Raw genomic sequence first — 13,664 nt, forward strand, 5'->3', positions numbered from 1 at the left:
GGCAGCCGAATTTTTGATGGAAGCGAAATTCTAGAGGCCCGTGTACTGTGCAATGTAAGTGAATGTTAAAGAACCCCAGGCGGTCGAAATTTCCGGAGCCCTTCACTATGGCGTGCCTCATAGCCTGAGTCGCTTTGGGAACTTAAACCCTCATAAACCATAAACCATAAACCATAAACCATAAACCAGTCATTGGCATTATAAAATGCAGGAATTGTTAGCAATTAATTTATTGCAGTGAATCAGCGACTCCTTCACTCCAAGCAGCGATTCAAAAATATTAAATTAGCGTAGCAAGCAAAGACAGCATACAGATATTTCATAAAAGGAAATGTACATGATATGAAATTCACCGGAAAGTCGGAGACGCCATGCACTCAAATCAGCATCATTTCCACATATTTTAACAAGAGCTGCTGTCGGGCTAGTTGGTGATCATCTACATAAGCTATGTTATATAGCGCTAGAACTGCGACACATAAGAGAAGAACACGTACTACAGCACGAGCACAGACTATCCACTGATTTATCCAGTGGAAATATAGCCCCTAAATGTAGAAACAACCCGCACACGTGCGCAAGGTACATTCACGACAAGCCCTGATGCACATGTACACACATAATACCCTAAAAGACGGAGCTCAAAAATGCTAATTCCTTATTGTGACGAGCCTACTGACGCATCACTTACACAATTGTTATTGTTCATTATAAAAATCGCTTCCAAAAATTTGATTACAATGCAACTACTGCCCCTGCCAAGAATCTTTGCCTCATGAAGACATGGTAGACATTTGATTCTGCAATTCTGAGAAAAATTTGTCCCGCTGTCATTATCGCCTACTATTGCCATCCGTCATGTCCTCATCAGCTGTCAAGTGATGGAACTCTCTAGAATGTTCGACACAAGGTCTACGAAACGCCTAGAAACGTCTACCTATTAGAGATGCTTAATGATAGTTAAGCGTGACTTCCACATTTCGTAATACTAGTTAATGTATGGTTAGTGACAGTTAACGTGACCTTAACTGGTACACTGATAAATTAGTATTAGTTAAGGTACAAGCGGAGTGCAGTTTCACATGCCACTTCTGAACTGCTACTAATTACTAATTAGTCATTTAGTCATTAAGTGTAATGATATAATCATAAAATCTATTTGTATCATGTTCCGATGTCTTTCGTTTGCACCCGATTAAGTATCGATTGGCTATTGATTGGCATATGCCCATATAAGGCATGCACCCGAAACGCGGACACATTTGCTAACACGTCTTGGTCACGACAGTATGAGGCTTAAAGGCTTTCGCCTTAATGATGTTTATTTCCATCGTGACTATAAAAATAGCTGCGCCTCTTTGGGCTCTTGTGAGATGTACAGCTTCAAGCATTTAAGAGTTTAGTGAGACCAAAGTTAGAGTACGCAAGCATAATATGGGCACCTCATTGCCAATACCAAATCAATCAACTTGAGAAAGTGCAAAGGTTAGCTTTAAGATTTAAGTCACGTTTTTTTTCCCCCGCTCTTTCGTCGGCTGGACGTTGGTGTTATCCTGGTGTTGGCGTGGAGTGGTGGAGGACGCGTCTTGGGAGTGACCTGAAGACATACTTCGCGACTGGGGAGTTCAGGCAGGTGTGCAGGTCTTGTGATGGTGAGGCACTTGAAATCCTTTCCTCGAGAAGTTATTTATTACTATTGTAAGACAGGCCTTCGGCTCCCGAACCTTGGGCGGCTGGCGTAAGGAAGAAGAGGACGAAGACAACGGCGCCGATGCTCGTGCGTGTGCGCTGATCGCTGCCGCTGGGACAGATCGCTGCCTCAGGACTGAACCGAGGCGCACCGCTAGCCGTTCGCGACGCAGCGCCTTCGAAGACTACACTACACTACACTTGGTGGAGGTGCTGTCTGCTCTCACCATCGGGATACGCCACGATGCCCAGGCTTCAAGGCTCTACCACGGTGCCCGACCCCCCGGCCCAACCTGTCCAGCCTGCTGGCCCTGCTTTCATCTGTTCTGGTGCCGTCCGTCAGCGCGACCCCACGATCTTCAGCGGCACGGATGACACCGATGTGGAGGACTGGTTGGCCTCCTATGAACGCGTAAGCGCTTATAACAAGTGGGACGACAGCGTCAAGCTTACCAACGTTATATTTTATTTGAGCGACGTTGCCAATCTATGGTCCCGCAACCACGAGGCGGACATCTCCAGCTGGGCGGATCTTAAAACCAGCCTCACGGAGGTCTTTGGCCGTCCCGCTGTGCGTAAGCTCCGTGCCGAGCAGCGCTTGCGCGGCCGGGCACAGCAAAGCGGCGAAAATTTTACAAGTTACATCGAAGATGTCGTCGACCTTTGTAAGCGCATCAACGCTTCCATGAGTGAGGCCGACAAGATAAAAAATATTATGAAAGGAATTGATGATGACGCCTTCCAGATGCTCGTGGCCAAAAATCCCCAATCTGTGTCCGACGTGATAAGCCACTGCCAAAGCTTCGATGGGCTGCACAAACAGCGCCTTTCGACCCGCCGAGCCGGCTTTCAGGAGGCAAATATTTCCAGCTTGACTCTTCCCCAGGACGGTGCTCTGGACCATCAGTCGCTCCTCCAGCACATTAAGCAGTTCGTCCGTGAGGAAGTCGCCCGCCAGCTGTGCTTGTCGACCAGCCTACCTACTCCTGCGCCGCCGCTCACTCCCAACATCCAGCGTGTCATACAGGAGCAGGTCGCCGAGGTACTGCCCTCTCCTCCTCCACCTACTCAGCAGCCACTGATCACGGCTCCATTAACTTACGCGGATGCTGTGGCGCGACCGCGGCCTTCGCCTGCTGCGCCTGCCTACGGGCCTCCCCATCACCTGTTAGAGCCCCAGCGACCTGCACCAACCGCTTATCGTCCGGTTGCCCGCCCAAGACCACAGCCGCAGCCTCTCAACCCCTGGCGTACGCTAGACAACCGCCCTATTTGCTACGCCTGCGGAGTCGCTGGCCACATGGCTCGCTTGTGCCGCAGTCGCGACTATCGTCCGTATATTTATAGGCGTGAGCCGACTTACGATCTATCCCCGACCTCCTCGCCTGTGTCACATGAGCCGCCTCCCGATCCGTCTTCGTCTAGCTACCGTTTCCGCTCTCACCGCTCGCCGTCCCCTGGCCGACGTTCCCGCTCTCCGATGCTCCGCCGCCCACCCGCTCCGCAAGCGGAAAACTAACGGCCGCAGTTCCGGAGGCAAGAACTGCGCCGCCAGCGACTCGCTCAAGACCTGTATCCGTGCCCGCCAACATCATCACCGTGTTCGTTGAGGGAGTCGCTGTCGAAGCACTTGTTCACACTAGCGCAGCCGTTTCCGTTCTCAGTCACACCCTCTGTCGCAGACTCAAAAAAGTGACGACGCCTCTTCCTGCCGTTTCTCTCCGCACCGCCAGCGCTCAGGACATTCGACCATTAGCCGCTTGCACCGCCCGCCTGCTTATCGCGAACGTCCCCTATACAATCGAGTTCATCGTCCTCGCCCGCTCATCTCACGACGTCATCCTTGGTTGGGACTTCCTTTCCACACATCACGCTGTTATTGACTGCGTCCGTGCTCAGCTTGAGTTATCGCCATTCCGTGACGCTCCCTTAGACGTGCACGACGCTGCTGTCGCTACTGTGGTCGTCTCAGAGGACACTGACGTTCCGCCTTTTTCTTCAGTGCTCGTGCCTCTTTCTTGTGCTGCTCTCTCCGACGCAACTGTCGCATATACGCCCTCTTTACGATGCGCTGACCAAAAATCTGTTTTGCTGCCTCATGCCGTGCTGACAATTATTCGTGGCTCAAGCGCTATTGATGTGTCCAACCCGTTCTCCCGCCCTACCACTTTGCTCCGTGGCCAATCGCTTGGCAGTGTTGCCGTGCTCGATCCCGCCTCAGCCTACCCCCTCGTCGATAGCACGGCCGGCCTTCACGTGAGCGCCATTACGCCTGTTCCCATCGCCAATCCGTCCCCTCTCGATGTTTTTCAACGTTCCGTCGACGCCGCCCTGACGCCTGCCCAACGGGCCCAGCTTGTCGCCGTCCTGCACCGTTTTGCAGCTTCGTTTGACTACCAGAAAACTTCATTGGGCCGCGCAACCACCGTCTCCCACTGTATTGACACTGGCACCCATGCCCCTTTGCGCCAACGTCCGTACCGCGTGTCAGCCGCTGAGCGCCGCATCATTGACGAACAGGTGACCGACATGCTCAAGCACCACGTGATACAGCCGTCGCAAAGCCCGTGGGCATCGCCGGTGGTCCTTGTCAAGAAAAAAGACGGTTCCATCCGGTTCTGCGTCGACTACCGTCGTCTGAACAAGATTACACGCAAGGACGTTTACCCTCTCCCTCGTATCGACGACGCCCTCGACTGCCTGCAGGGCGCTGAGTTCTTCTCTTCATTGGACTTGCGCTCTGGTTACTGGCAGGTGCCGATGGCAGAGGCCGATCGCCCAAAAACTGCATTCGTCACACCCGACGGGCTCTATGAATTTAATGTCATGCCATTCGGCCTCTGCAATGCACCCGCCACATTCGAGCGCATGATGGACAACCTACTCCGCGGGCTTAAGTGGCACATATGCCTTTGTTACTTAGATGACGTTGTGATCTTTTCGCCGGATTTTTCGTCTCACCTCCAGCGCCTTGAGACTGTTCTTCGATGCCTGACCGACGCTGGCCTCCAACTCAATTTAATAAAGTGCCGCTTCGGAGCTCGACAGCTCACCATTCTCGGACATGTCGTGTCCAAGGATGGCGTTCTCCCGGACCCGGCAAAGTTGCGGGCTGTAACAGAATTTCCGAAACCGACTTCTGTAAAAGACCTCCGCAGCTTCGTGGGCCTCTGCTCCTATTTCCGCCGCTTTGTCCGCAACTTCGCCACTATCATCGACCCTCTGACCAAGCTCCTTTCCGGCCATGACCTTTCGGCCTGGTCGCCAGTCTGTGATGAAGCCTTTACAACACTCCGTCGCCTCTTGACCACTCCGCCAATTCTGCGTCATTTCGACCCTCGTTCTCCGACGGAACTCCACAATGATGCCAGCGGCGTCGGCCTCGGTGCAGTCCTCGCGCAGCGCAAGCCTGGCTTTGACGAATATGTTGTCGCTTACGCCAGCCGGACACTAACAAAAGCTGGAAAGAACTATTCTGTCACCTAGAAGGAGTGTTTAGCCATCCTGTGGGCGATCGTCAAATTCCGCCCTTACTTGTACGGGCGCCATTTTGACGTTGTCACCGATCACCACGCCCTCTGCTGGCTGTCCTCTTTGAAAGATCCCTCTGGTCGACTGGCGCGCTGGGCTCTGCGACTTCAAGAGTACGACATCCGCGTTGTCTATCGTTCCGGCCGTCAACATGCCTATGCTGATGCCCTCTCACGTTCCCCTCTGCCGTCCGAGACAGCGCCTTCTATATCCGCCCTGCATTCTTTGACGCTCGACTCCGCTGATATGGCTTCTGAGCAACGCAGAGACCCGTGGATCGCTTGCCTCTTGGATTTCTTATCTGGCCAATCGTCTCGACCTCGTTCCCGTGCTCTGCGTCGTCAGTCCCACCATTTCGCCATCAGAGACGAGCTTCTTTACCGCCGGAACTACCTTCCGGATGGTCGCAAGTGGCTGCTTGTCATTCCGACCCATCTCCGCTCCTCCATTTGCTCTTCCTACCACGATGATCCCCAGTGTGCCCATGCCGGCTTCTTGAAGACCTTCACCCGCCTACGACATCGGTACTACTGGCGTGGGATGTACCGTTATGTGCGCAGGTTCGTTCAGTCTTGCACAGCACGCCAGCGCCGAAAAAACCCACCTCGCCGACCCGCCGCTCCTTTGCAACCGCTGCCTTGCCCAGCGCAGCCCTTCGAGCGTGTTGGCATCGACCTCTACGGCCCTCTCCCCAGCACATCGGCCGGCAACCGCTGGATCATCGTCGCCATCGATCATCTTACCCGCTACGCCGAAACGTCGCCTTTACCATCTGGTACCGCCCACGACATTGCATCCTTTATCCTCCATCGCATCATTCTTGCTGAGTTGCTGAGTGATAGAGGTCCGGCCTTTCTGTCTGAAGTTGTTGAAGCTCTACTTCAGGAATGCAACATCGTTCGCCGCACCACCTCTGCCTACCATCCGCATACAAATGGCCTGGTTGAGCGTTTTAACCGCACTCTTGGCGACATGCTGGCCATGTATGTGGCTTCCGATCACTGCAACTGGGACCGCGTTCTACCCTTCGTCACCTATGCTTATAACTCCGTTGCTCAAGTAACCACCGGATTCTCTCCATACTTTCTCCTCTACGGCCGTGAGCCTTCTTGTACTATGGACACCATTTTCCCTTACCGCCCTGATGCTTCTGAATTTACGACTCTTTCTCAAGCCGCCACTTATGCTGAAGAATGCCGCCAGCTTGCCCGGTCTTTCACTTCACACGCCCAGCAGCTGCAGAAAAGCACCCGTGATCCCTCTAACCTTATTCCAACTTATCTTCCTGACTCTTTGGTCTGGCGCTGGGTTCCTTCCTCAAGTCCCGGCCTTTCTTCCAAACTTCTCAGCAAGTACCAGGACCCCTACCGCATTCTTAAGCAGACATCCCCAGTCAATTACCTCATCGAACCCCTTACACCGTCTACTGATCATCGTCGCCGAGGCCGTGAAATTGTCCACACCGACCGCCTCAAACCATACTACGACCCCGCCATCGTCACATCACCCTAGGCCGCCAGGATGGCGCCTTTTCGCCCGGGGGCAGTTGTAAGACAGGCCTTCGGCTCCAGAACCTTGGGCAGCTGGCGTAAGGAAGAAGAGGACGGAGACAACGGCGCCGATGCTCGTGCGTGTGCACTGATCGCTGCCGCTGGGACAGATCGCTGCCTCAGGACTGAACCGAGGCGCACCGCTAGCCGTTCGCGACGCAGCGCCTTCGAAGACTACACTACACTACACTATGTTTAAAAAACTCGCCTAAATATGCCGAAAGATGTCGGCCTCTCGGCTTTAACTAAATATAATACCTCAAATCACTCCGGACCGCCGGCGGCCACCACTTGGCCAACCTGTCCGCCCGCCGCCCAAGGAACTTGCTGTATCGTTATCACGTCAGATCCCCCTCCTTCGGCTTCGTCGGTTCGGCACATGCGCGTGCACCACTCTCTCCCTCTATCGCCCTCTGTTCCCCCTCTCTCTCCTTCGCCTGCCGTTTAAATGTGCCAACCAGCCGCCTATTCCAGCTGCCTCGATGGGCTGTCTGTCTCTTTCAGTGCTGCGTCTCGACTACGTAGCACGCAGCAGGTAGAAATCTTCAAGTACCTCAAGATGATTCTTGTAACCAATATGTACAAATGTTTACTCCTGCGCGATTACTTGCTCAGGATTAAGGGAGACAACATGCTATTACTTGAAATTTCTCACTTAGAATCACTAGGGGACGTGGCGTATAATACCAGAACTGAACATTGGAAAGTGACTAATGCCGTACCAATTACGGCTTTCAAATGCTCAAGAATAACCTGCCTCAGTTGCTAAATATCTACGCGAAAACAGAAATAGACGTTTCAGAGCTAAAGTTTCGGGACCTCAAGGAGTTGTTTTTTTTTAATTTACTTGTATTTCTCCAATTCGCCAGCACGCTCGATCTTCATAACCTGAACTTTGTCACGACGCTTTGCTGCTCCTGTATTATAAGTGCATTTGTGAGGAACTTTTTGTTGAATTGTACTGTGAATTTTTCCCATGGTGTCATTTAGAAATTGTCATGCTTTTACTTGTCTAAATGTGTTGCTTCGTCGCCATCGATTCCAAAGGGGACCAAGACTTTTTTCAAGCCGTAAAAAAGCGGCTTTTCTTCTTGGCCCTTTTCACAATCTATATGTCATGTTGTGAAAAACAAATGAAAGAAAGGAAGAAAGAAAGAAAGTAAGGAAGAATGAAAGAAAGAAAGGAAGAAAGAAAGAAAGGGAGAAAGGAAGTAAGAAAGAAAGGAAGGAATAAAGAAGGATAGAAAGAAAGAAGGATAGAAAGAAAGAAAGAAAGAAAGAAAGAAAGAAAGAAAGGAAGGAAGGAAGGAAGGAAGGAAGAAAGAAAGAAAGAAAGAAAAAAAGAGAGAAAGAAGGAAAGAAAGAAAGAAGGAAAGAAGGAAAGAAAGGAAGAAAGAAAGAAAGAAAGAAGGAAAGAAGGAAAGAAAGAAAGAACGAAAGAAAGAGAGAAAGGAAGAAAGAAAGAAACAAAGAAACAAAGAAAGAAAGAAAGAAAGAAAGAAAGAAAGAAAGAAAGAAAGAAAGAAAGAAAGAAAGAAAGAAAGAGAGAACGAAAGAAAGAAAGAAACAACCTTCAGTTGTAGGTCAGCGCTGGGAGTGTCGCGTCTACTTTCTTGTCGGTGTGTAGCTTGCGCTGTTCTGCCTTGCCTACTCACATAGCGTCTCGCCGGTAGCATATAGCGTCGCGGCGAATCAGCAGAACTCACGTCTCCAACTCCACGCACGACCCCGGGACCACCACCGGGGCACACGACCGATCTGTCCGGCTGCCGCACACCCAACCTCCGGCGCTCTCCTTCCCGCGCACCGATCTCGCTGCATTCCCGCCAAAACTGCATCCTGTAGACAGTAAACTGCAACCAGTAGACAATCCTCCCGGCAAAACTTGCTCTTTAGCCAATAGATGACTTTCCCGCCATCGTTTAGAATTAAGATGTCACAATCAAAAAATTGCTGAGGTTCAGCTTGGCTAAGCCTTGGGAATGCGAAGCATATTAGGGCTTAGCTTGGTTTACCTTGGTTATGTTGTAGCTAGATTAATCCACAACAACACCAGAATGTCATTCATCATCGTTCATTTTTTGCAAACCAATGAATACACTGTTGTGATCTGTAAAGCTGTGATTTTGATTCCACCGCTCGACTGCATCCTTCTTCGGAGGCATCGTGTATCTACTCAGGGGGAGCGCAACCGCCTCCTCTTATATACTCCAATATGACGCCATAATGTCACGTGGTGTGACGTCACGGCGTCACGTGGCGTGACGGCTAGGGGTCCCACGGCGATGGCGCGAGGTGGAGGCCGGCTCTCTCATCCGATGTCACGTGGTGTGACGTCACGGTGTCACGTGGCGTGACGGCTAGGGGTCCCACGGCGACGGCGCTAGGTGGAGGCCGGCTCTCTCATCCGATGTCACGTGGTGTGACGTCACGGTGTCACGTGGTTTCACGGCTAGGGGTCCCACGGCGACGGCGTGAGTGGTAGCTCTAGCAATATGCTTCGCATAAAAGAAAAGTATGCAATATTAAACGCACGTCTCGATGTGAGCCGCTGTGGCTAACTAGAAGATGCAACGAAAAGAAACGAACACAATTTAAAGTAGACACGTCGCTGCTAGCCACTCTGGTTAGCTAGCCGGGAATAAATTGGCAGTGGTTTAGTTCTGGTTAAACCTAGAGGATTGCGAAAGCGACGAGGACAGAGAGGGAGAGAGGCCATGGAGATCGCGCCGCAGCGGCGGCGGCCCCGGCACGCTAGCTATGCGCCGCTACTGCGTATGCGCAACTGGCGAGCGCGGCGGCGGCTCCTCTTAGTCACCCGCGCAGCGACGGTGGCGGCGCGGCAGCTGTGTGCCGTGTGACGTCTCTGCTCCTCGCGCATGCGCAGTATGTCCTTTCGTCAGCTACGCGAAATGGCTCGGCGTCTAGCGTAGTGTTGCTTTCGCAACAAAAAAACAAAACGCACAGCGCCGGTCTACCCGATTCCTCCTGTCGTCGTCTCGTGTTTCGGACCGACTCCGAAAAATGAACTCTTCCTCACTCGCTTAGACCGAGGAACACGACACACGCGCGCAGCGCCGTTTTGTGGGTCTTTCCGCCTTTGTCCGCGCATTCCCCGGCACCCCTTTGGCGGCACTCCTCACACTCTTTACCACGACGTACGCTGTCTGCGTATGTCGGGGTAACTGCGTGCGCTAACTCCGCTTTCCGAAAAACACAGTCAGTGACAGCTCTACGCACCCAAGCTTAACTTCCCTCACTAGCAACACGTAGAAAAATAGTCCATCTCAAGTTTGCTTACATGCTCCGTGAAAATAAATTTAGACACTATTCTGCATATCCGACAACCAGGAAGAATATCTCCACGTACTAACCACCCATTCGCTATTGAAATAATAATAATAATCCTTTATTTGTGTCACATAAAGGATACACGACACAGGAGGCCGGCAGTAAAAGCTGTGTCCCAGGAGAGAGTCCCAGGCACTAAACTGCGTCACAGCAGCATTTCTATTTTCTTACAAGAGGAAAAAAGTACAATACATTTTCACGAGTGGAAAATTATCTTTTCTAAAGTAAACGCAACAGACATGAATAAGGTGGAATTAGGGAAGAGAAGACAATTACGAAATTACAATTTTTCTGATGCAATACAAAACCAAGAGATGCACAGTGACGGTGCAGTCGACAAAAGGAACAATCACAAATGTAGTTTCAGTTATCCAGCAGATATTATAACAATACATATACAGTGATGGTGAGGTAAGCAAAAAACGAATAAAACACACATTGTCATTTGAAACATGGAAGGCGGAAACTTGTCCCTAAAAAGACACACAATTGGGAAATATCGAAATATAGAAACTTGGAGGGCTGAAAAGGAACTAAAACAGCCTAGATTGTTTTAAAATGCGGTCAAAGTGCTTTGAATGTCATATTTTCAAAGGTGTAAGTGTTCGTGATGTAATTTGTTTAGCAAGCCAGACAAGTTGTTCTGTAGTGTCTGTAAACCATAGTTTGTTTTTTAAGTTGAATGGTACGGCGAAACAGCGCTGACGAACGGGACGGAAGAAGAAGAGACAGACACAAGTGAGTAAGTTCTCACTTTCCATGGCTCAGTGTTACGTGTGTAGCGGGCAGTAGTGTTTTCATGCAAGTAGGGTATTTGCTAAAATGAAATCTAGTTTATTTTTTCGTTTTTAAATGCTTTTCATAAAATGTAGTCGAACAGTTCGGTTACCGGGTTTGTGTTTGTCAAAAATGGGCTGTGTGTGAGAATAAAAACGCAAACGTTTTATTATTCTAAGAAACCTCTTCTGCAACTTGTGACACTTTAGCAAATTTCCGTGTGTTGTGGCAGACCAGACTAAATGGAAGTAGTTCAGTCCGGAGGAAACCAATGAATTATAAATTAACATGAAAAATTTGGGGGAATTATGCGACAATTTCGTATATAACCCAATTACTTGTGCAAGCTTAATTGCCAAGTTGTCGGCGTGGGCATCCCACGACATATTTTCCTGAAAAATAACCCCTAGTGTCTCAACACTGGATGTAATTTCAATGGTTGTAGCATTTAATGAGATAGATTTGCTGAGTGATATGCGTTTGTTTTTGGAGCCAAATTTTACAACGTTTGCTTTATTGTCATTAACTAGTAGACTACTTCGTGTCCACTCGTCTATTTTTTCTAAAGTCAGATTGGTGTCTTCTATAAGGTCGTCAAAAATTTTACCTCCCAAAAATATGCCGGTATTATCTGCGTACATGATAAATTTAGCAGTCGTATCAATATTAACGATGTCGTTCACGTATAAATTAAATAAAAAGGTCCTAAGATGCTTCCCTGTGGGGCGCCTGACGATCTTCGATATTGGAAATAGGATCGCACATGAGGTGTGGCATAGCCGCGAAAGCCATATTATTGAATTTTTTAAATCAGAAGAGGGTGATTAATGCAATCGAAGCCTTTTGAGTCAATAAATATGTCATGTGCAAGATTGCCTTCATGAAAATGCTGTAATATGTATTCTTTTTCTGCTAGCAAAGCTGGCTGAGTACCCAGGCTCTTACGGAAGCTATGCTCACTATTAGTTAAGAGATTAAGTTTTTCTTCAAATAAAGTTACCCTTTTTAAAATAATTTTTTCAAAAACCTTTGGAAAGAGAAAGTATTGACATACTTTGATATTGACGATAACGAGGAAGGGTACCTTGATTTAAACAGAGATTAATGATGTACGTAATGCACGGAGATATAATATCGGCTGCAGATTTTATAGGCTTTATTTGAATGCCGTCAATATCCTTGGCGCTACTGTTCTTTAGGCGGAGTTTTGTGGTAGTTATTCCCCGTCATGCACTGGATAAAGAAATATGGAACTAGAATTGTAAGACATATACTCAAGGTTATTGTTTGGTTTCTATGTTGCCTGTAATGTTAACAAAATGTTTGTTAATAGTATCTGCAAATAGTTTGTTCTTTAATTCAATGCCATTTATTTTCAAGTTATTTACTTTTCTTGCTGAAATATTGTCGTTTATTAAAGACTGAAGTATTTTCCATTTTTCATCCGAACAAGAAAATCACGAATTGAAGGTATTAAAAAGGTGCTCGCCCCTCGCTTCTTTTATAGCTTTGGCCAAGCGGTTCCGAACTTTTTTTTAAATAGTGGAAAAGTTCTGGATCTTTAATCTTTATAAATTCACCATATAAGGCATTCTTTTTTCGTATTCGAGCAAACAGCTAAGGGGATATCCATGGCTTACGTATTTTCCTTTTTTGTTCAACGCTCCAGAATGGAAAACCAGACATATATTGTTTTCTAACAATACCAAAAAAGATTAGGGGAGTAATTAGCATCCTAAATTTCAAATACAGCATCCCAAGATGTTTGTTCTATTTTGTCAAGAAAAACGGAAAGATTATTTTCTCTTATTGGTTGACTAAGGTGTGTTGACTGAGATTCCTTAATGCATACTTGTTTCTTGAAACATAAAAATATTGGCAAATGCTCACTTGAATCCGACACGAAGACGGCAGCTTAACTGAATCTTGAATTATATTTGCAATGAACATGTCATTTAGAGATGACGACTTCTCGGTCGGAAGACTGATAGTGTTTCAGCGTGCATTACTTTTTTAATATCGTATCCATCCTTAGCTTCTGTGATTCATTTTTCATCATGTTAATGTTGATGTCCGCTCCAAAAATTAAATTTAATTAGCTGTCATTGATAAAGTCAAGAAAAGTTTCAAAATAGTCGACAAAATGTGAAACTGAGCCATTAGGTGGGCGATAACGTACAGATACCATTCCGTTATTAAGTTTTACAAACAATATTTCGTAGTCCTGGATTCTGTCTAAAACTCATTGAGTATTTCTTACAAGAATGGTTTTCTAGTTAAAATGCACGCCCCTTCACCACGACCGTTTGGTCGATTCAGAGAGAAAATATTTTAGAATGGAAGGCGAAAAAATTGGCTCTGGCTTAGCTCTGCTATGCCAGGATACACGTCGCGTCAGGTGAGGGCGAGGTGTCCACACCTCGGTGGACATCAGAACCAGACGGAAGGCGCATAACTGCCCTCTTGGAACAGTGGACACTTCAACCGTGCTTTAAGCTCAGTGGCGGTAGTGAGAGGTGTGCGCTGCATGCATTTCCATTGGAATCTTTGTGCCAGAAACGCGGCGCTGAAGGCATAGGTCGTCTGCTACTCTCTTGAACGCGCGCCGGCGCGTCTGCCAGGTCTATGACGTCACGGTTCTGGAATGCGCAGCTGGCGGGCGTCCCTCGCGCAGCGGTGGCGGCGGCGGCTCCGGCGCATCTGCTGCGCAGCTGTGATGTCACTTGCTCCTCGCGTATGCGCAGCTTGGCTCATCGACTGCTCATC

The 13,664-nt window shown here is 48.6% G+C and overlaps 1 protein-coding gene across 1 annotated transcript in view; it reads left to right on the forward strand.

The window, feature by feature from the left end:
- Positions 1-1,933: 1,933 nt before the first annotated feature.
- Positions 1,934-13,664, forward strand: part of LOC149326657 (uncharacterized) — a 36,270-nt gene continuing 24,539 nt past the window's right edge. Inside the window, exons 1-2 of the mRNA XM_089564644.1 lie at positions 1,934-2,939; positions 3,911-4,116. Coding sequence (XP_089420770.1) covers positions 1,934-2,939; positions 3,911-4,116 — 1,212 coding nt within the window. The remainder of the gene's footprint in view (positions 2,940-3,910; positions 4,117-13,664) is intronic.

The sequence above is a fragment of the Amblyomma mixtum genome, chromosome 10 (genome assembly GCF_055824585.1).
Source record: "Amblyomma mixtum isolate Tamu chromosome 10, ASM5582458v1, whole genome shotgun sequence".
Classification (NCBI taxonomy): domain Eukaryota; kingdom Metazoa; phylum Arthropoda; class Arachnida; order Ixodida; family Ixodidae; genus Amblyomma; species Amblyomma mixtum.